This window comes from Protopterus annectens, chromosome 6.part0 (genome assembly GCF_019279795.1).
Source record: "Protopterus annectens isolate FY-2018-M chromosome 6.part0, PAN1.0, whole genome shotgun sequence".
Classification (NCBI taxonomy): Eukaryota; Metazoa; Chordata; order Ceratodontiformes; family Protopteridae; genus Protopterus; species Protopterus annectens.
The window spans coordinates 829535288-829557420 of NC_056737.1; the positions used below are offsets into that span (position 1 = coordinate 829535288).

The window sequence follows — 22133 nt, forward strand, 5'->3', positions numbered from 1 at the left end:
ATCTGCCTGATCATGTTAAAGCAAAATTATTAGATGCTCTATTACAGCATGATACTTTGTTTGGTGTTAAGGCAGAAGAGGTGTTGAAGAAAATGGAGGATAAAGCGAAATCTATGCAGACAGTTAAGGATTTCTTACAGGTGCAGGAACTGGCCTTCAAAAAATTGGTCCTTTCCAGTGTCAGATAGGTCACAAATAGGGAGATACAGGCACCCTAGAGGCAGATCCCAGCCCCAAGGCTCATACAGGCCTAAACAATGGGGTGCTTCTACCTCCAAAAGCGGAGAAGACAAATCTCAACCTTATAGGAAACAGTCCCAATGACTTTCCTCTACCAGTACCAAGCACTTATCTTTTGGATGCTCCCTTAGGGGGAAAACTAACACTTTTTTCACAAAACTGGCACATGATCACCCAGGACAAATGGGTCTTGAATATAGTGTCTCAGGGTTACAGGTTCCACTTTCACACCCTGCCAAAGGCAAAAGGCATGCCAGACTTGCCACACAATCAATGGGCAGAGGCATAATAGCAAGTTTCATCCCTCATGGACATGAGGGCCATTCAGCGAGTACCACTACAGGAGCAGGGACAAGGATTTTACTCACGTCTTTTCTTGGTACCCAGAAAGGGCAAAGCCTGGAGACCAATACTGGACCTGTCTATTCTAAACACTTTTCTGGACGTTCCAAAATTCAAAATGTTGACTCTGCAGCAGCTTCTGCCCATGCTGGGAAGAAGGCTTGGCTTGTAACCTTGGACTTAAAGGAGGCATACCTGCATGTCCCAGTCAGACAATCTTGCAGAAGATACCTCAAATTCATAGCTGGCTCAATGCACTACCAATTCTCTGCACTGCCCTTTGGCTTATCTACTGCGCTCAGGGTCTTCACAAAATGCCTGGCACCAGTAATTGCTTTTTGCAGACAGAGAGGAATTCAAATATATCCCTACTTGGACGACTGCCTTATTCAAGCAGAGAACAAGGACATTCTACTAAAGCATCTGGCGTTTGTAAAAAGAATGCTAATTTGCCTAGGGTACACAGTAAACGAAAATAAATCAAAACTAGTACCCTCTCAAGAGATAATATTCCTGGGTGCAAGCTTAAATACAACTGCCCAGATGGCCTATCTCACGCCAGACAAACAAAGGCAACTGACTTCTTACTTCGAAATGTTGGCAACAAAAACCAAGTTATCTGCAAGAAAAATTCTGCAGGCTTTGGGCTTCATGGCATCCTGCATTCTGTTAATTCCATATGCAAGACTGCATATGAGGAAGCTTCAGTGGTATCTAAAAAGTGTTTGGACTCAACATTGCCACAGCATGGAAAAACTTATTACCCTCATTTCCTGCCTGCAACAGGAGTTTCGATGGTGGGCACAGGCCTGTCACCAAAACAAGGGACAGCCTTTCACTTTACCCACTGCCAGGCAGACCGTAACAACAGATGCATCAGATTATGCCTGGGGGGGCCCACATGGCAGGAAAATGTATTCAGGGCACATGGCCCACTAGCCAAATGCATCTTCATATCAATCTAAAAGAATTGCTGGCTGTCCAGAATGCCCTGACAGCTTTCAAGGATCTATTTCATCCAGGACAACTACTGATAAAGACGGACAATACTACAGTCATGGGTACATAAAAAAGGAGGGAGGCACGCATTCCTACCCCCTCTGCAGACAAGCCATGAATTTGTGGAACACAGCATTGACTTATCAAGTACACCTGCAAGCACAATTCCTGTCAGGAAAGACAAATACTCTGGCAGACGAACTAAGCAGAAACCTCATGGATCCTCACGAGTGGAAACTAGATCCACAAATTTTCAGCATAATAACAAGGAAATGGGGATGCCCATACATAGATCTGTTTGCCTCCCCTCACAGCTGCCAACTACAGAGATTCTGTACAAGGACTTATCACAAGCTAGCATGGAAAGTGGATGCTCTATCATTCAGCTGGAAAAACCTTACAGTATATGCCTTTCCTCCACTGCCTCTCTTCCACAAGGTACTCCTAAAGGTCAGACAAGAGAAGCCAAAAATGATCCTGATTGACCCAGACTGGCCATGCCAGCACTGGTACCCATTCCTAAACAGCTTGTCTCAAGGCCCAGCCTGGACATTACCTCAAATTCCTCATTTACTGACCCAACAAAGCAATCAGATACTGCACAGCCAACTCAGAACCCTAAATCTGGCTGCATGGCGGATAATGTAACCATTCAGGACACACCTCTCTCTAAAGCAGTTATGGATGTTATTCTGGAGGCCCAGCACCAGAAAATCATATGCAGAAAAGTGGAAGAGATTCTGTGCTTGGAACCAGGCACAAGGAATTGACATGCTTGTACCAAATATTCCTCAGATTTTACAATACCTAACTGAGATGCTGGACAAAGGCCTATCCTTTTCATCAATTAAGATCCATGCCTCTGCCAGTTCAGCTCATTACAATACGGACCCGCCTATTTTTTCACATCCATCACTAAGGCAGTACCTCAGAGGGGCCAAAAGCATTAGACCCCCAAGAAGAGCACCAATACCTGCATGGGACCTCAACTTTGTCTTGGAAAAAGCTCACACTGCCTCCTTTTGAGCCAGCCAATATAGCTGAGATAAAATTCTTATCATGGAAAGCAGCTGTGCTCCTAGCAATAACTTCAGCAAGAAGAGTCTCAGAGTTACAGACATTAATGGCTGTGGAACCTTTATCATTTTCCATCCGGACAGGGTTTCTCTAAGGACAAACCTAACATTTATGCCTAAGGTAGTATCCAGTGTGGCTCTTAATCAAACCATTCATTTGCCTACATTTTATCCAAATCCCCAGAATAAAGGGGAGAGACTTCTGCATTCTTTGGACTTACACAGACAGCTACGCTTCTACTTGGACAAAACTAAAGCTTTCAGAAAGACTGAGCAACTTTTAGTGGCATATGCTGCAGGATCACAAGGAAAGGCTATCTCAAAGCAGACTATTTCAGAATGAATAGGACACTGTAATCATTTCTCTATTCACAACATGGCAAATCAGTGCCTAAGGGCATTAGGCCACATTCGACCAGGGCAGCAGCCACCTCAGCAGCCTTCCTCAGAGGAGTACCAACCAAGGATATTTTGGAGGCTGCAACTTGGACTTCAGTGCACACTTTTACAAAGCACTACCACTTGCCTCTTTACTCTAAATCCAGAGCAGGCTCTGCCACTGCAGTTCTGCAGGGCCTTATAGCCACTACTAATTCTATTTAGACCCAGCCACCCAACCTCAGCTTTGCGATTCAACCCAAGTGTAACGACTGCAACAGTGAAACACGATGAACATAGTACAGTTGTGTACCTACCATAAATGTAGATGTTCGAGTGTATTCACTGTTGCAGTCCAGGTTACCCACCCACCATCCCCCTTTCTTTGCTGGGACTTATCTGTACTTCTCTATTCTATACAACCTATGTGGTGTATTTGCTTGTAGATGAAGGTAATGTTTATTTTAGTGCATGCTGTTTATAAGCAATGTTTTTAGCCTACCCTTTTGGGGGCACCTGACATCTGGGGCAAGAAAAACTGAAGAAAATGGCGTCGGCTGCATCTTATATACCCCTGGCGCACTGAAGTCAGGGAAGAGGCAACAGCAACCGACGCCGGACCAGGACTTTGGAATTCAGGCGGACTGCGGGTAGCCTGCCAGCAGGATAACCCATGTGTAATGACTGCAACAGTGAATACACTCGAACATCTACATTTATGGTAGGTACACAACTGTACTTTTCAGTCCCAGGGGACACACAAAACTAAGCAGTGGGGGGGGTTTCCGCACCGAAATCAGGGAGTAGTAAGACTCCCCCCTATGGAAAACTGTCTCATTGACTTGTTTTTAAAACTTCCAAGCACTTCCCAACTGAATGCTCCTTTAGGCGGAAAGATTGGTCTGTAGGCCAAAAACTGGCAACTCATTACCCAGGACAAATGGGTTTTAAATGTAGTGTCCCAAGGATACAAATTTCACTTCCACACCCTACCAACACCAAGCGGGTGGCCAGATCTACCCCCAAATCAGTGGGCAGAGGCCCAAAATCAAGTACTCTCTCTCTTAAGCATGGGGGCTATTCAGTTGGTACCAGAAGAGGAAAAGGGACAAGGTTTCTATTCAAGACTTCCTGGTACCCAGAAAAGGCAATGCATGCCGTCCTATCCTGGACCTTTCTACTCTAAATACTTTTCTGGTGATTCCAAATTTCGAGATGCTGACTCTTCACCAGCTGCTTCCTATGCTAGGCAAAGATGCATGGTTGGCAACACTAAACTTAAAAGAAGCATACCTGCACATCCCTGTCAGGGAGTCTTGCAGAAGATAAATAAGCTTCAAAGCAGGCTACATGCACTATCAGTTCTCTGCATTGCCCTTTAGCTTATCTACTGAGCTCATGGTATTCGCAAAATGCCTAGCTCCAGACATTGCATTTTGCAGGCAAAGAAATATTCAAATATACCCATACCTGGATGATTGTCTAATTCAGGCAGACAGCCAGGACATACTTTTGAATCATCTGACCTTTGTTCAAAGGGTACTGACCTGTCTGAGTTACACCATAAACGAAAAGAAATCACACCTGGTACCCTGTCAACAAATTATATTCCTGGGAGCAAGTTTGAATACAACTTCCCAGAAGGCTTTCCTCACGCCAGAGAAACGGATTCATTTGACAACCTACTTCAAACAAGTGGCCACAAAAACCCAGTTATCTGCAAGGCACGTACTGCAACCCTTGTGTTCATGGCCTCCTGCATTCTTCTAATTCCGTATGCAAGGCTGCATATGAGGAAACTGCAATGGTATCTCAAAAGTCTATGGTGTCAACATTCACAGGATCTAGAAGCAATGATTCATATCCTATCTTGCTTACACCTAGAGTTCCTTTGGTGGGCAGAGGCCTCCCACCAAAACAGGAGACTACCATTCACATTACCCCCTGCCGCCCAAACCTTAACAACAGACACATCAGACTATTCATGGGGGGCTCACCTGGCAGGGAAGTGCATTGAGGGCAAATGGAACTCAAGTCAAATGCACCTAAAAATAAATCAAAAAGAAATGCGAGCTGTACAGAATGCTCTGACAGCCTTCAAGGACCACATTCTTCCAGGACAACTAATGGTAAAGATGGACAACACCACGGTCATGTGGTACATAAACAAGCAGGGGGGTACACACTCTTACCCCCTCTGCAGGCTAGCCAAGGCTTTGTGGAACACAGCCTTGAGCTACCAAGTGAATCTGCAAGCTCAATTCTTGCCAGGAAAACTAAATTCACTGGCAGATGGACTAAACAGAAACCTCATAGACCCCACATAAGTGGAAACTGTAACCAAGGATTTTCAATATGTTGACAAACAAATGGGGAGCCCAGATATAGACCTGTTTGCCTCCCCCCAGAACCATCAGTTAAACAAGTTTTGCACAAGGATTCCCCACAAACTAGCTTGGAATGTGGATGCTGTATCCTTCAGCTGGAAAAACCTATCAGTTTATGCCTTTCCTCCTCTGCCTCTGCTCTTCAAGGTACTACTAAAGATCAAACAGGACAAGCCAAGGATGACTTTAATTGCACCAGACTGGCCACACCAACACTAGTACCCCCTCCTGCGCAGAGTGTCACGCTTGACCCCATGGCACCTGCCTCAGACTCCTTCCCTGTTGTCTCAGCAGGAGAACCAGATTCTGCACCCTCAGCTGCAAACCCTGAACCTAGCAGCCTGGCTAATGACCTAATCTCTCCGTTACCATCCCTCAGTAAATCAGTGATGGATATCTTTTTAGAGGCTAGGAGGCTTAGTACTAGAAAATCTTATGCTGCAAAATGGAAAAGATTTTGTACCTGGAACCAATCTCAAGGGATGAGCGCAGCAGTGCCCAGTTTACCTCAGATTCTACAATATTTGACTGAGATGCTTCATAAGGGTTTGTCCTTTTCCTCCATCAAAATTCATGCCTCAGCCATTTCAGCTCATTATAGCACAGAGCCTCCCCTCTTCTCTCACCCACTGCTCAAGCAGATGTTCTTCGTGTTTCACTGTTGCAGTCATTACATTTGGGTAATCTGCTTGCAGGTTGCCCTCAGTCAGCCTTTAATAACAAAGTCTTGGGTCCTGCGTCGGTTGCTGTCCCCTCTTCCATGACATCAGGTCGTCGGGGGTAAAAAACATGCAGCCGACACCATTTTATTCAGTCTTTCTTGCCGCGCGGTGCCGAAGCAGAAGCAGTTCGCAAGTGCCGGTTGGCCGACTCCTGAAATTTTCGCATTCGAGTTTCAGAACCGAAGTCTTCGACTAAAGCTAAGTACCCGTTGGGGAAACTTTTTCTTGCTCCATACCGATGTCAGTAAAAGTTAATAATTGCATTACTTGTGGGAAGCAAATACCTCATAAGGATTTTCATTTGTACTGTATTCCTTGCCTAGGCCCAGATCATAATGTGCCTTGCTGTCAGTTTTGTGCTAGATTTAACCAACACACTATTAAGTGTCGGTATATTTTTGCTTCAAAATATTGTGGATCCAGATTTAATTACCCTGAAATGTCATTGGTTAGCAGTCTGTTCTTCTGATTCCTCTTCTGATCAGGAATTTTCTATTCCACTCTATGAGGATTCAGATGCAGAAGAATCCATCCCATCTGCATCTCCTCCTGAGGATTATTCTTTTGGAGAAACCTTGCATACTTTAAGGGAACATTTTCATTGGGAGAGTCAGGATTTCTCTGAATCAAAAAAGAGGCTTAGGGATTTCCTTCTTCTCCCTCAGCATAGGCCTTTGGCAATACCTCCTCTATTAGACATTGTTGATGTGTTTTTGGAATCAAGCATGGCTCCTGATTCCCTACCTCCGGCTCCTAGTAAGCCAGACAGATATTACAGGGTTCCTGACTCCCACAAATTTCTATTCAAAAATCCTGGTGCTGATCCTGAGACTATCTCACAGGGTCCCAAAAGTGTAAAGGCCTCTACAGCCAAAAATCCTACCCCCTCTGATAGAGATTCCAGGGCGCTGGATAGATGGGGAAAGAAGGTTTATACGTCTACAACCCTGGCAATTAGGGCCTTAAACTGCCAGTTTCATATGCTTAAATATCAACAGCATGATGTTCATCGTGCATACAGCTGCAGTAATCACAGATGGGTTCTCTGCCGTCAGGCGGTCCCTCGGTCGGCCGAATTCCAAAGTCTTGGTCCGGCGTCGGTTGTCGTCGCTTTCTCTTCTGACGTCAGTGAGGCCAGAGTATATAAGACACAGCCGACGCCATGTTCTCCAGTCTTTTTTGTCGCGTGGTGCCCGAAGCAGAAGCAGTTCGCAAGTGCCGGTCGGCCAGCTCCTGAATTACGAATATTTTGGAATCCGAAGTCTTCATTAAAGCTAAGTACCCCGTTGGGGAAACTTTTCTTGCCTCAGACCGATGTCAGAAAAAGTTAATTGTATTTCTTGTGGGAAGCAAATACCGCATAAGGATTTCCATTCCCGCTGCATACCTTGTTTGGGCCCAGACAACGACGTCTCGGGCTGTCGCTTTTGCGCTACCTTCAATAAACGCACTATTAAGCGTCGGGCGAAGTTCACCCAGCACTACTTTGGTAAAGCTTTTGATTATAAAATGTCGTCGGACACTCCGATTACCGTTTTGACCAAAAAACGCAAGGTAAAGGACCGACACGCGAGGCCCGCGGTCCCCGCCGACACCACGCCAAAACAGGCTACACGTGGTCCGGTTCTCAGCGAGACGCCTTTGCAGTCCCTGACTACCGACGACACTTCTTTGGCGGTGTCCTCTGTACCCGAGACCGCTGGGTCTTCGGCCCTTTCCCAGACTACAACCGAAGTCTCTGCTAATGTTGAACCTACTAATGTGGACAGGTCCACCTCCACCCATGGTGTATTTAGGCCCTCATCTTCTTTTTCAATTAAGGCCTTTACTAAATCCAAAGCAGCCAGGCAGCCCATGAGGCCTGTTGTACGGGGCCCATCTCCAGGTCCCATGCCTAAAAAACAGATGCTTAGAATGGCTGAGGATTTAATTACTCTTATCAGAGGTTCTCAACCCCCTCCAGACAAGAGACCCAGAGTGGAGGAAGATTCTCCCTCTTCTGATCAGGGATCCATTTTATCAGAACATTCTGATGCAGAGGAACACTCTTACTCTCCTTTTGAGGATTCGGATGCAGAACAGTCCATTCCCTCTGTATCCCCTCCTGAGGATTTTTCCTTTGCTGAAACCTTACACACCTTGAGGGAACACTTCCATTGGGAAGGCCAAGACTTTTCAGATTCCAAGAAAAGACTTAGGGAATTTCTTTTGTTACCTCAACACAGACCTCTGGCTATACCCCCTGTTTTGGACATACTGGATGATGTCTATTCGGAGGCTTGTCTTAACCCGGATTCTCTGCCTCCTGCACCAGTCAAACCTGATAGGTATTACAGAGTACCCAGCTCTCACCAATTTCTCTTCAAAAGCCATAATGCTGACCCTGAAACCATTTCACAAGGCCCCAAGGGATTGAAGGCCTCCACTGCCAAAAATCCACTTCCTGCAGAAAGGGAATCAAGATCTTTGGAAAGGTGGGGGAAAAAGGTATATACCTTGGCCACCCTAGCCATGAGGGCTTTAAATTGTCCGTTTCATATGCTTAAATATCAACAGTTCCTGTTATCACAATTGAGGAACAAAATGTCTCAACCTGAACAACAAGATTTAAAGGAGTTACAGGAAATGATGCATAGTGCAGAACAAGTGGGTAAACACACTTTACAATGTGGTTATGATGCCCTAGAGGCCTCAAGTAGAGTGGCAGCTACAGGATCAGTCATTCGCAGACACGCCTGGCTTAGGGAACAAAATTTACCTGATCATGTGAAAGCTAAACTTCTAGACGCTCCTTTACAAAAGGATGTGCTGTTTGGTACTAATGCTGAGGAGATACTACGGAAAATGGAAGAAAAAGCCAAATCTATGCAAACTGTCAAAGCTTTCTTACAGGTCCAACCACCACGTTTTAGCAGAAATTGGCCTTCAAAAAAACTGGTCCTTTCCAGCCACTGACAAGCCCCAAAGAGGTAGATACAGACGCACAAGGGGTAGAGGGCAATCACAAGGATCATATAGAGGCCGACAATGGCAAACTCCAGCACCAAGAGGTGGCGAAGACAGTGCACAACAATGCAGGAAGCAAACCCAATGACTCCCTCATTTCCATGCCAAGCATGTCTCAGCTGGCAGCACCTTTGGGAGGAAAACTAGCACTATTTGCAAGCAATTGGCATATTGTCACAACAGACAAATGGATCCTGGACATTATAAACAGAGGCTACAAATTTCAATTTCACACTCTTCCAAAAATGAGAGGCATGCCAAACCTGCCACAAAATCAAAGGGCAGAGGCACAACTGCAAATTTCAAAGCTCATAAGCATGCGAGCTATTCAAGAGGTACCTACTCACCAACAAGGTCAAGGTTTTTATTCAAGACTTTTCCTGGTACCAAGGAAAGGAACCGACTGGAGACCCATTTTGGACCTATCCACCTAAACACATTTCTAATCGTACCAAAATTCAAGATGCTCACATTACAGCAGCTTCTTCCCATGCTGGGCAAGGAGTTCTGGCTGGTAACATTGGACCTCAAGGAGGCATACCTGCATGTCCCAATCAGACAAAGCTGCAGAAGATACCTCAGATTTCTTGCAGGTTCAATCCACTATCAATTCTCTGCATTGCCCTTTGGCTTATCTACTGCGCCCAGAGTATTCACAAAGTGCCTAGCATCAGTGATTGCCTACTGCAGACTTCAAGGGATACAAATTTACCCTTATCTGGACGACTGCCTGATCCAAGCCGACAGCAAGAACATACTTCTGGAACATCTGGCATATGTGACACGGTTACTGCTTTCTCTGGGATATACAATCAACAAAGAGAAATCAAGGCTAACACCATCCCAGAAAATAACTTTCCTGAGTGCCAACTTGGACACAAACACCCAGATGGCCTACCTTACACCAGAAAAACAAGGGCAACTATCTCAGTACTTCAAAATACTAGCAAAAAGTACCAGGCTTACTGCAAGGAAAATCCTGCAGGCTCTGGGATTCATGGCATCTTGCATTCTATTAACCCCATTTTCAAAGCTGCATATGAGGAAACTTCAATGGTACCTAAAAAACCTATGGTCTCAACACAGTCACAGTTTGGAAACAATAATACCAATAATTCCATGTTTGCAAAGGAATTTCTATGGTGGGCCCAAGCATGTCAAGCAAACAAAGGCCTCCCATTCTGCAAGCCTCAAGCAAAACAAGTCATAACCACAGACGCCTCAGACTACACCTGGGGGGCGCACATGACGAACAGGTGCATTCAGGGCAAATGGTCCCAAAAAGAAAAGCACCTTCACATCAATCAAAAAGAAATGCTAGCAGTAATAAATGCAATTACAGCTTTCAAGGACTTCCTGCATCCAGGACAATTACTGATAAGAACAGACAACACCACGGTAATGTGGTACATAAACAAACAAGGAGGAACACATTCATACCCCTTGTGCAGACTAGCCATGACTCTTTGGAACTTGGCTCTGGAAAGACAAATCGAACTTCAAGCACAGTACTTGCCAGGATTGGAAAACACACTGGCAGACAATCTAAGCAGAAAAATGACAGATCCACATGAATGGAAGTTACATCCTCAGATGTTTGCAGAAATAATCCAAGCATGGGGGAGGCCAGACATAGATCTTTTTGCCTCCCACAGGAACCATCAATTGGAAAAGTTTTGTTCAAAGACTTTTCACCCAAAGGCCTGGAGAGTGGACGCCCTTTCATTCAGTTGGACAGCATGGACAGTTTACGCATTCCCACCTCTGCCTCTTCTGCCCAAGGTGCTTTTGAAAGCAAGAACAGACAAACCGAAGATGATACTGATTGCTCCAGATTGGCCAAGGCAACACTGGTACCCACTCCTGAGGAGCCTAACACATACTCCTCCCTGGTCCCTGCCTCTAATGCCTCTTCTGCTGACTCAGCACAGCTACAAAACTCTTCACAGTCAGCTGAAAACACTCAATCTCGCTGCATGGAAAATTCCTTAACACCACAACAGAACCTACTCTCCAAGGAGGTACAGAATGTCATTTTGGAGGCCAGAAGGCCAGCTACAAGAAAAGCTTACTCCATAAAATGGAAGCGGTTTTGCTCTTGGAATGAGAAAAAGGCCAGGACCATAGAAAACTGAACTTGCCTCAGGTATTACAGTACCTAGCAGAGCTATTGAACAGTGGACTTTTTTTCTTCCATAAAAATCCATGCCTCAGCCATCTCTGCAGAATTCAACACTGATCCTCCTTTATTTTCTCACCCACTCTTACGACAGTTCCTCAGAGGGGCTAAGAATATAAGACCACCAAGGAAACAACCAATACCAGCCTGGGATCTTAATTACATACTAGAAAAATTAACATTGCCTCCTTTTGAACCAGCTGCCTCAACAGATTTGCAATATTTGTCCTGGAAGACAGCCTTCCTTCTGGCCATCACTTCAGCTCGTAGGGTTTCTGAACTTCAGGCCCTCATGGCGGTGCAGCCCTTTCTCATTTTCCATCAGGACAGGGTTTCCCTTCGTACCAACCCATCATTTATGCCTAAAGTGGTATCCAGGGTAGCTTTAAATCAAGCCATACACCTACCCACCTTTTACCCCAATCCTCAAAACAAAGAGGAAAGGCTGCTACACTCCTTAGACATCCATAGGCAGCTTCATTATTATTTGGACAGAACAAAGTCCTTCAGGAAATCAGAACAACTCTTTGTGTCCTATGCTGTAGGGGCTCAAGGGAAGCCAGTTACAAAACAGACTATTTCAAAGTGGATAGGCCACTGCATACGGTTTTGTTACTCCTATCATGGGAAATCTGTTCCTGCAGGTATCAGATCACACTCCACCAGGGCCACAGCTACCTCTACAGCCTTCCTCAGAGGAGTTCCTACCAAAGATATTTTGGAGGCAGCCACTTGGAGTTCTGTACATACCTTCACAAAACACTACCATCTGCCTTTATATTCCAGAACAAGAGCAGGTTTTGCCACTGCTGTTTTGCAGGGCATTCTGGCTCAACCCAGTTCCTCCTAGTACCTACCACCCAGTACATAGCTTTGGGATTCTACCCATCTGTGATTACTGCAGCTGTATGCACGATGAACATAGTACAGTTTTGTACCTACCATAAATGTAGATGTTCGAGTGCTAATACAGCTGCAGTACAGGTTTCCCTCCCTCCTTCCCCACTTGGTAAAGGCATGAGGCCTAGCAACCTCTTCATACTACCTGACTGGGTTATCCGGCTATGTTTTATTTGCTTGCTACCACTGATTTTGGATTATATTGCATTGCTTGTATATGTATATAAGCACTATTTAGGTATTGCCTTCCTTCTGGGGGCACCTGACATCTGGGGCAAGAAAGACTGAAGAACATGGCGTCGGCTGTGTCTTATATACTCTGGCCTCACTGGCGTCAGAAGAGAAAGCGACAACTGACGCCGGACCAAGACTTTGGAATTCGGCCGACCGAGGGACCGCCTGACGGCAGAGAACCCATCTGTGATTACTGCAGCTGTATTAGCACTCGAACATCTACATTTATGGTAGGTACAAAACTGTACTTTATGGGCTTATTGAAACAGAAAATGATGTTCATTTCTGATTGTGTGGAAAATAAAGAATTACAGGAATTATTGCATGCAGAAGAACAGGTTGGAAAGCATACTTTGCAGTGTAGTTTTGATTCCTTGGAGGCCTCTTGCAGGGCCTTATAGCCGCTCCTAATGCTATTTAGTTCCATCCTCCCATCCATAGCTTTGGCATTCTACCCAAATGTAATGACTGCAACACTGAAACACGAAGAATATAGTACAGTTGTATACACTTACCATAAATGTAGATGCTCGAGTGTATTCACTGTTGCAGTCCAGGTTACCCACCCGCCATCCCCCTTTTCTATAACTTTTCTTTCCCTCACTATATTCTAAAGCCTTTGTGGTGTATTTGCTTTTAGATGAAGGTAAAGTTTATGTTGCTAAAAGTACATTTTCGTATATTGCTGTTTATTTATATGTATGTGTATATATATATATATATATATATATATGTATATATATTTCTGCTCCCCATTTGGGGGGGGGAGGCACCTGACATCTGGGGCAAGAAAAACTGAATAAAATGGCGTCAGCTGCATGTTTTTATACCCCTGATGACCTGACGTCATGGAAGAGGCGACAGCAACCGACGCAGGACCCAAGACTTTGTTATTCAGGCCAACTGAGGGCAACCTGCCAGCAGATTACCCAAATGTAATGACTGCAACAGTGAATACACTTGAACATCTACATTTATGGTAAGTACAACTGTACTTTCCTCAGAGGGGCCAAAAATTTAAGGCCACCCAGGAGAGCTCCAATTCTAGCCTGGGACCTTAACTTTGTCTTGGAGAAACTCATTCTTCCTCCTTTCGAGCCAGCTGCTACTGCAGATTTAAATTTTCTTTCCTGGAAAGCAGCTTTCCTTTTAGCAATCACTTCTGCAAGAAGGTTATCTGAATTACAGGCCCTTATGGCAGTGGAGCCTTTCATCATCTTTCATGCGGGCAGGGTGTCCCTCAGAACCAGTGCCTCCTTCATGCCCAATGTAGAATCCAGTGTGGCTCTTAATCAGTCCATTCATTTGCCTACCTTCTTTCCTAACCCACAGATCAAAGGGGAACGGGTACTGTACTCCTTAGATGTGCATAGACAACTTAGATTCTACTTGGACAGGACTAAACCTCAAAGGAAATCTGAACAACTGCTGGTGGCATTTGCTGCAGGGACAGATGGGAAAGCTATTTCAAAGCAAACCATTTCAAAATGGATAAGCCACTGCATTCATTTCTGTATAAACACCATGGAAAACCTATCCCACAGGGCATCAGACCCCATTCAACCAGGGCTGCATCTACCTCTACAGCCTTTGTCAGGGGACAAGGGATAAGCCTAGAAGCTGCTTCCTGGAGTTCTGTACATAGTTTCACCAAGCATTATCATTTGCCAATTTTCTCTAAATCCAGAGCTGGCTTTGTCACTGCAGTTTTGCAGGGACTTATAGCTGGTCCTAGTTCTGTTTAAATTCCTCCTCCCAACCTTAGCTTTGGGAATCTACCCAAATGTAATGACTGCAACAGTGAAACACGAAGAACATAGTACAGTTGTGTACACTTACCATAAATGTAGATGTTCGAGTGTATTCACTGTTGCAGTCCTGGTTACCCTCCCTCCAGTCCCCTTTCTTCTTTTGGCTATGCCTCTACTCTCACTTACTATGCTCAGAAAGCTTTTTGGTGTATTTGCTTTTTTGTTGGAGGTATATCATTGTATTATAGATTTAATTGCTTCCCATTGGGGGGGGGGCACCTGACATCTGGGGCAAGAAAAACTGATGTAATGACATCGGCTGCATGTTTTGTACCCCTGACTACCTGACATCGTGGAAGAAGGGACAGCAACTGATGCAGGACCCAAGACTTGGTTAATCAGGCCGACTGAGGGCTACTGCAAGCAGATAACCCAAATGTAATGACTGCTTCAGTGAATACATTTGAATATCTACATTTATGGTAAGTGTACACAACTGTACTTTCTCTGCACTTTTTTTTGGCTTATCCACTGCGTCCAGAGTATTCACAAAATGTCTAGCTCCACCCATTGCATACTGCAGGCAGAGAAATATCCAAATTTACCCACACTTGGACGACTGCCTGATTCAGGCGGACAGTCAGGAATTTCTGTTGCAACACCTGAGATTTGTGAAAGACCTTCTCACTTCCCTGGGGTACACCAACGAAAATAAATCAAAACTGGTACCCAGTCACAAGATTCTATTCCTGGGAGCAAGCTTGGACACAACATCCCAGATGGCATTCCTCACTTCAGAAAAACTAGTATATCTGACAGCCTACTTCAAACAAATGGCCATCAGAACCCAGCTATCTGCAAGAAAAGTACTAAAGGCTCTAGGGTTCATGGCCTCATGTATACTGCTAAATCCATATGCAAGACTGCATATGAGGAGACTTCAGTGGTACTTAAAAAGTCTTTGGTGACAACATTCTCAGGGCTTGGAAACAGTCATTCCTATCATACCCTGTCTAAGGACAGAGTTCCTTTGGTGGGCAGAAGCATGCAACCACAACAAGGGACTGCCCTTTACTCAACCCCACGCCGCCCAGACTCTTACGACAGACTTATCAGACTATGCCTGGGGGGCACACATGGATGGCAAGTGCATTTAGGGCCACTGGAGCCCAAGTCAAATTCATGTGCACATCAACCAAAAAGATATGCTAGCGGTGCAGCATGCTCTAACAGCTTTCAGATCCCTACTATCTCCAGGACACCTGCTAATAAAAACAGACAACACCACAGTTATGTGGCACATCATCAAGCAGGGGGGGGCACCCACTCTTACCTACTGTGCAGGCTAGCCATGGCCCTGTGGAACACGGCCTTGGAAATGCAGGTCCATCTGCAAGCTCAATTCCTGCCAGGCAAACAAAACTCACTGGCAGACGACTTAAGCCAAAATCTCCTAGACCCACACGAGTGGCAATTAGAGCCCAGCACCTTCAACCTTCTGATTCAGAAATGGGTGACCCCAGAGGTGGATCTCTTTGCCTCCCCCTGCAATCACCAGCTCAGCAAATTCTGTACAGGACACTTCACAGCAGGGCCTGGAAAGTGGATGCCATATCCTTCCAGTGGGTAAATCTCTCAATCTATGCCTTTCCCCCTCTGCCCCTCCTCTTAAGAGTATTGCTCAAGATACAACAGGACAGACCAAGGACAATTCTGATTGCCCCGGACTGGCCACGCCAGCACTGCTACCCACTCCTGCGCAACCTGGCACCTACACCAACCCCAACCCTGCTCTCTCAGCAGGGAGGGCAGGTCTTGCATCCGCAATTACAAACTCTAAATCTTGCAGCCTGGCTAATTCCTTAATTTTCATTTAGTAAATAGCCTAAGCAAGCAGGTGCTGGACATGCATCCTTGAAGCCAGAAGACCCAGTACAAGGAAATCCTATGCTGATAAATGGAAAAGGTACTGCTGCTGGATTCAGTCTAAAGGAGAGGACACAACTCTGCCCTCCCTGCCTCAGATCCTGGATTACTTAGCAGATCTACTCCACAGTGACCTATCCTTCTCCATTAAGATCCATGCCTCTGCCATTTTTACTCATTACAGCACTGAGACACCTCCTTTCGCTCACCCTCTTATCAAACAATTCCTTAGAGGGGCTAACAACTTAAGCCCGCCAAGGAGAGCACCCACCCCTGCTTAGAACCTTAACTTTGTACTGGAAAAGCTCATGCTACCCCTTTTGAGTCTGCAGCATCAACAGAGTTAAAATTCCTCTCTTGGAAAACAGCCTTGCTTCTGGCCATCACTTCAGCTAGAAGAGTTTCTGAGCTACAAGAACTTATGGCTGTGGAACCCTTTATTATTTTCCATGCTGACAGGGTTACCCTCAGGACTAACCCTTCCTTTTTGCCTAAAGTGGTATCCAGTGTGCCTCTCAACCAATCTATCCATTTGCCAACTTTTTTCCCTAATCCTCAAAGTAAAGGGGAATGGATCCTGCACTCCTTGGACGTGCACAGACAGCTCAGATTCTACCTTGATAGAACTAGGCCCTTTAGGAAATCTGACCAGTTACTAGTCAACTTTGCACTAGGGGCAGAGGGGTAAGGCTATTTCAAAGCAAACAATTTCCAAATGGATAGCACACTGTATCCATTTATGCTACAAGCACCATGGGAAACCAACCCCTCAGGGGGTCAGAACACATTCCACTAGGGCTACTTCTGCCTCTACAGCATTCCTCAGGGGAGTCCCTACCAGGGACATCCTGGAAGCTGCTACCTGGAGTTCTGTACATAACCTTCACGAAACATTACCACCTGCCTATCTTTTCCAAATCCAGGGCTGGTTTTGCAACAGCAGTCCTGCAGGGCATACTAGCCGGCCGCAATTCTTCTTGACTGCCACCACCCTTCTTCAGCTTTGGGAATCAACCCAAGTGTGATGACTGCAACAGTGAAACACGAAGAACATAGTGCAGTTGTGTACACTTACCATAAATGTAGAGTTTCGAGTGTATTCACTGTTGCAGTCTTGGTTTCCCTCCCTCCAGCCCCCTTGTCTCTCTCTATCTCTCTCACCTCTCTATGTCTATTACTCACCTCTTTCAGGGGTATTGGTATTTACTTTTTACTGGTGGTTTTCTCCCCAGCATAACTTAGCTCCCTATTTGGGGGGCTCCTGATATTTGGGCCAAGAAAAACTGATGTAATGGCGTCGGCTGCTTGTTTTTATACCCCTGACTACCTGACGTCAGTACTGGAGCGACAGCAGCCCTCGCAGAAATACTAAGTCTTTGGTATTTGGGCCGACTGAGGGCTACCTGCAGGCAGATAACCCAAGTGTGATGACTGCAACCGTGAATACACTCGAACATCTACATTTATGGTAAGTGTCCACAACTGTACTTTCCCGAGTTTGGCCACATTATGGGAGTAGAGTGCATTTCCATGTGAGTCATGAGACTTGTGTTGCTAGACAAGGAATTTGCTTTGGGAGTGTAGCTCTCTTGTGGGGGAGTACCATTTGAGCAGTAGTGCTAAGGCTGGGCGTTTTGTGTGCTGGTAGAGAATGAAGTGGAAGAATTTTAGTTGTGTGTTTTTGATGTAAAAACTCCATTTAATTCATTTTTTGACTGCAACGCAGTAGTTTGTATACCTGATAGATGTCTCAGTCTCTACACTTTAGGCAGTTTCTTCTGGTACTAAGTTGTTTTAAGGTTATATGCTGTGAAGTTCTTTTTTTTTTTTTTTTTTTTCAATTTGTACAAAGCTGGGATTAATTTGCAACATACAGAACTAAGCTTAAAAGACACATTAGAGGACATTGATCTTGTATGTGTGTGTGTGTGTGTGTGTGTGTGTGTGTGTGTGTGTATTTACGGTTTACAGTCAAAATGTGGAAGTGCAGTTCGATGAAAACAGGTTGGTCGTACGTGTGTTCTACCAATGCCCATAATGTCGAACTGAAAATGTACGGCTGCATGTTAGCGAAAGTGAGTATACATTCGCAGATATGCAGTTGATGTGTTGAATTGAGATTACGGTACTGTGCAGATCGGGAAATGTTCCCTTTTCCTCACTACAGTGCGATCTCAGAGTTGGTATATATAAGATGCAGGGGGTGGGGGGTGCAGTGGTAACACTGACCTTCGACTTTAGAACATCCGATGTTGAATGTTGATTCCGTGGTTGGCATTTCTGACAATTTGGTAATTCAGTATTACCAAATTCAGATAAAGAGGTCTTATCAAAATGTGGAAAAATGTTTTGATTTTCCACATTTTGATAATAGTAATATATATGCATGCTGTATTGTTTCATCATTTTCCCCCAGTTACACTGCAGTTATTAAATTTGCTGAATGCATAAGCTACACAACTCATTTAACTGTTCCATTTTATAGAACCCTTGCTGTCTGCTCTTTCTGTTCCTTGACCATTTTGTAAGTTAGTCTAACCTGTTGCTTTATTTTCCTTCATCATCTCTCTACTTCAGCGCACAGGACAGATGCATAGTTGAAAGTAAATACAGTTGGTGTTAAATGATTTGTCTTGTTCGCTGTTGGCCTAAACCCCAACGTATTTAAATGGTTCATTATTATGTTGTTCTGTATCATAACTATATTATAATGGGCAGTTTGTCTGTATGTTATCTAGCTGGTATAAGGTATACTATAGTGTTTGACAAGCTTAATTCCTTATATTTTGGAAGCAGTTTGTACAGAGTTACTCTTTTGGTAATGTAACACTGCCACACTGCAGTTAATTGCATGTGTGTGTATGAGTGATGCCGTACTCCTTGGATGTTCTTGTGGGGGGGGGACATGTTCTTCATGTTCTTCAGACTACTGAGACCTATCCAGTTATCAAAATGCATTAAAAAGCAAATATTGTTGAAGAAGTACTACTTTGACTGATCTGAGACCAATCTCAAAATTACTAACATTGTAAAAAAAAATGTTCTAAAGAAGCAAATGCATTTTACTTTTGTTTAAACACTACTTTATTCTCTAGGTTCTAGATTAACCCAAGATCAGCGAAACCAGAGAAATGGAATAAGCATTCATGGTGATACCCAAGTTGAAAATGGGGTATGTACTGATTTTTTTTCCTTGTATATTAATATGAAAATGGCAACTGAGCTTACCTCAAATAGTGTGGAACATTTTTTTTAATGGCATAGTCACATAAGCAAGGACTACTGTGGCATTTTAATTTTGTTTAGAAATAACCTAATGAATGTTTGTCTTTTCGGCTTTTCCTGGTTAGGGGACGCCACAGCGCAACTCCGGTCTGCTAATGACTGGCAGTAGATTTTCACGAACGCCGAGGTGCCAGCTCGACGTCCAACCTTCAATGAAGGCACGCTCATTTACGCATGTCTTTCGAACGCCACCCAACCACGGAGAGGACATGCAGACTCCACACAGAAGGCACTCCCTGCACTCCAGCCGAGAATCAAACGGGAGAACCTCTTGCTGTGAGGCAACAACACCACCGCGGCATTAGTAAGTAACCTAATGGGTCATATGTGATCAGTCCATCACCCCGATCAACAAACATTAATAAATGTTTCAATTCCATATTCAAATAATCTATTGAATGTGGAATTGAAACATTTATTAATGTTTGTTGATCAGGGTGATGGACTGATCACCTTTGACCCAATTTAGCTGTATCCTGATGTACAACAGTTGCAGAAAAGTATATTTATATGGTAAGTGTGATACATAATGGTCAATAAAATAATATAAGGTAGCAGTAATAATTGTAATGGCTGAGGTTTGAAAGTAAACTAGTTATACAAACCAAGGAAGGAGTGTTGGAGGAGTGGTATGTATTTCTGGTCCCATTCCATGTTCTTTATGTCCTTTGGGACCTTTCCCACTTTTGTTTTTTCCTCTATATTTATTGTTTCATCCAAGTTTGCTGCATTCCTTGTGTAATTGCTTTAATAGTTTTTGCTGTTTTAACTTTAGAAAGCCTTTTTTGTCTGTAGAGAGTTTGTTTTTATGATTGCATTTCTTTCATATTCACCCTGCCTGTGTATTTCAGTATTGCTCATTTGACTTGACTTGTTGCAGGTGTAGGCTGTGTATTTGTTCTTTATTAGAAAGTAAGTGCTGTAATAAACAAGAACTTGAACTGTACATCCACAGCAACGAACTGTTCTTATCACTGACATTCTTCTTTTTTTCCTTTTTTTTAAGAAAATTATAAGACCAGAGTATGTTGTTAGTTGTAATGACTCTGAGTGGAATGCTTAAAAATCTTAAGGACATATATTATAGCAGGTATCTGTGACAAGAATTTCATTTCCCCCCTTCATCGATTCTCACTGCTCACTTAAGTAGTGGCTTGTTACTTGGGATCTGCATCCTCTGACATTTGTAACTTGCTTGTATGCAGGTGTGTTGTACAAGGAATGTAATTCACTCATGCCTCCTATAGTTAAATCTGCTGCTCTTATGTTTTAATGGCAGTGCAGTGTGTTTGTCATATCTTTGATTTTTCATTTGGTAAGGACGTTATATTACTTTAGTATCATCGATATTCTGTGGTTCTGTCCACCAGTGTTCCACTAATTATTGCTTGAAGAAAAATAGTAATTGTCATCACCCTATAAAGGCAGTCAGGAAAAGTATTGATGTTGCAGTTCACTTTCCCAAGAAATACTTCAATAGATTCTTCCCATTTCCAGGATCTTGATGGTAATACCTGATGTTCTTCTTTTCCTATGTTGCAGTATTCTAGGTGTGGGATTTCATGTCCTCAGGCGACTCGTACATCAGTTCCTATACAAAAGCTTCAGCTTGGCTGTTGCAGTGTGCGTGGGACGTCACACGTAGAGCCATAAACCAGGGGCCTTAAATGTGACGTCTGCATGCACAATCCTCAGAACTTTTCAGCCGCAGACGACATTCGCATCGTACGATCGCTTACCCACAGACGTCGCATCCTAAGATAAGTAACTCGTTGGGTTTCTGATTTTCTTATTACTGACGATTGTTCCAGCTAACGCTTGGTTGTTGTAGCCTTTAGCTGATGTCAGAAAAAAAGGGAAAGTGCTAATGGGGCGCCAGATACCCGATAAAGATGCCCATGACAGGTGGGGTTTTTTGCCTAGGCCGGGATCACAATCACTTCTCCTGCGCTATTTGTCAATTGTTTGTGCCCAAGACTTTCTGCAGCCGTCTAGCTGAGCTAAAGCTCTACCTAGAGAACCAGCACCTTAAGCGGTTAGTCCTTAGGATGGATCTTACATCGGAGGCTGTACCTGAACCCTTGCGCAAGAAGGCTAAGGTTCCTAAGCCTTCACCTGCCACTCTGCTTCCTGACACACCACCAACTGCCATTCTAGGTGTTGAGGCGCGCTCGGAGGATACGTCGACTGCAGCGATGCCCCTCGTGGAAGCTGTTTTGCAGCCGACGACCGTCACATCCGTGGAGCTTATCCAGACATCGACGACTGTCGAGGGGGAACCAGTTTCGGTGGTACCTCTGGCAGGAATCCAGACTTCAGATGTGTTGCTCTCCAAACCCGATGCCAGGCCTCTCTCTACATTCTCCCTGACCAAAAAGAAGCAAAAAACTAAACATGCGTCCACCTGTTCAGAAGTCGCACCGGATTGGCAGGCCTTCACCTCTTCTCTCATGCAGGCCTTTATGGCCCTCAGGCTTTCAGCCTCAGCCACCTCCACCCTGCCTCTTCTGAGCCCTTGGCCTGCCTGTGCTTCTTCCCTCCCATCCATGACCCCTCAAGTCAGAGAAGAAGAGCATGATTCTTCCTTCTCATCTTCAGAAGAGTCCATTTCTTATGTTTCCCAGATTGCGTCCCCCCCAAGAATATTACTCTCCTTATGAGGAATTAGTGGAAGGGGATTCTTCCCCTGAGGACATTACTTTTGGTGA

At 44.5% G+C, this 22133-nt stretch overlaps 1 protein-coding gene across 5 annotated transcripts in view; it reads left to right on the forward strand.

The window, feature by feature from the left end:
• The window catches only part of PPP1R13B (protein phosphatase 1 regulatory subunit 13B), a 2314431-nt gene that overhangs the window by 635543 nt on the left and 1656755 nt on the right, over positions 1 to 22133 (forward strand). For all 5 annotated transcript variants that reach the window (XM_044074501.1, XM_044074499.1, XM_044074502.1 and 2 more), the window contains exon 4: positions 19236 to 19312. In XM_044074501.1, coding sequence (XP_043930436.1) covers positions 19236 to 19312 — 77 coding nt within the window. The remainder of the gene's footprint in view (positions 1 to 19235; positions 19313 to 22133) is intronic.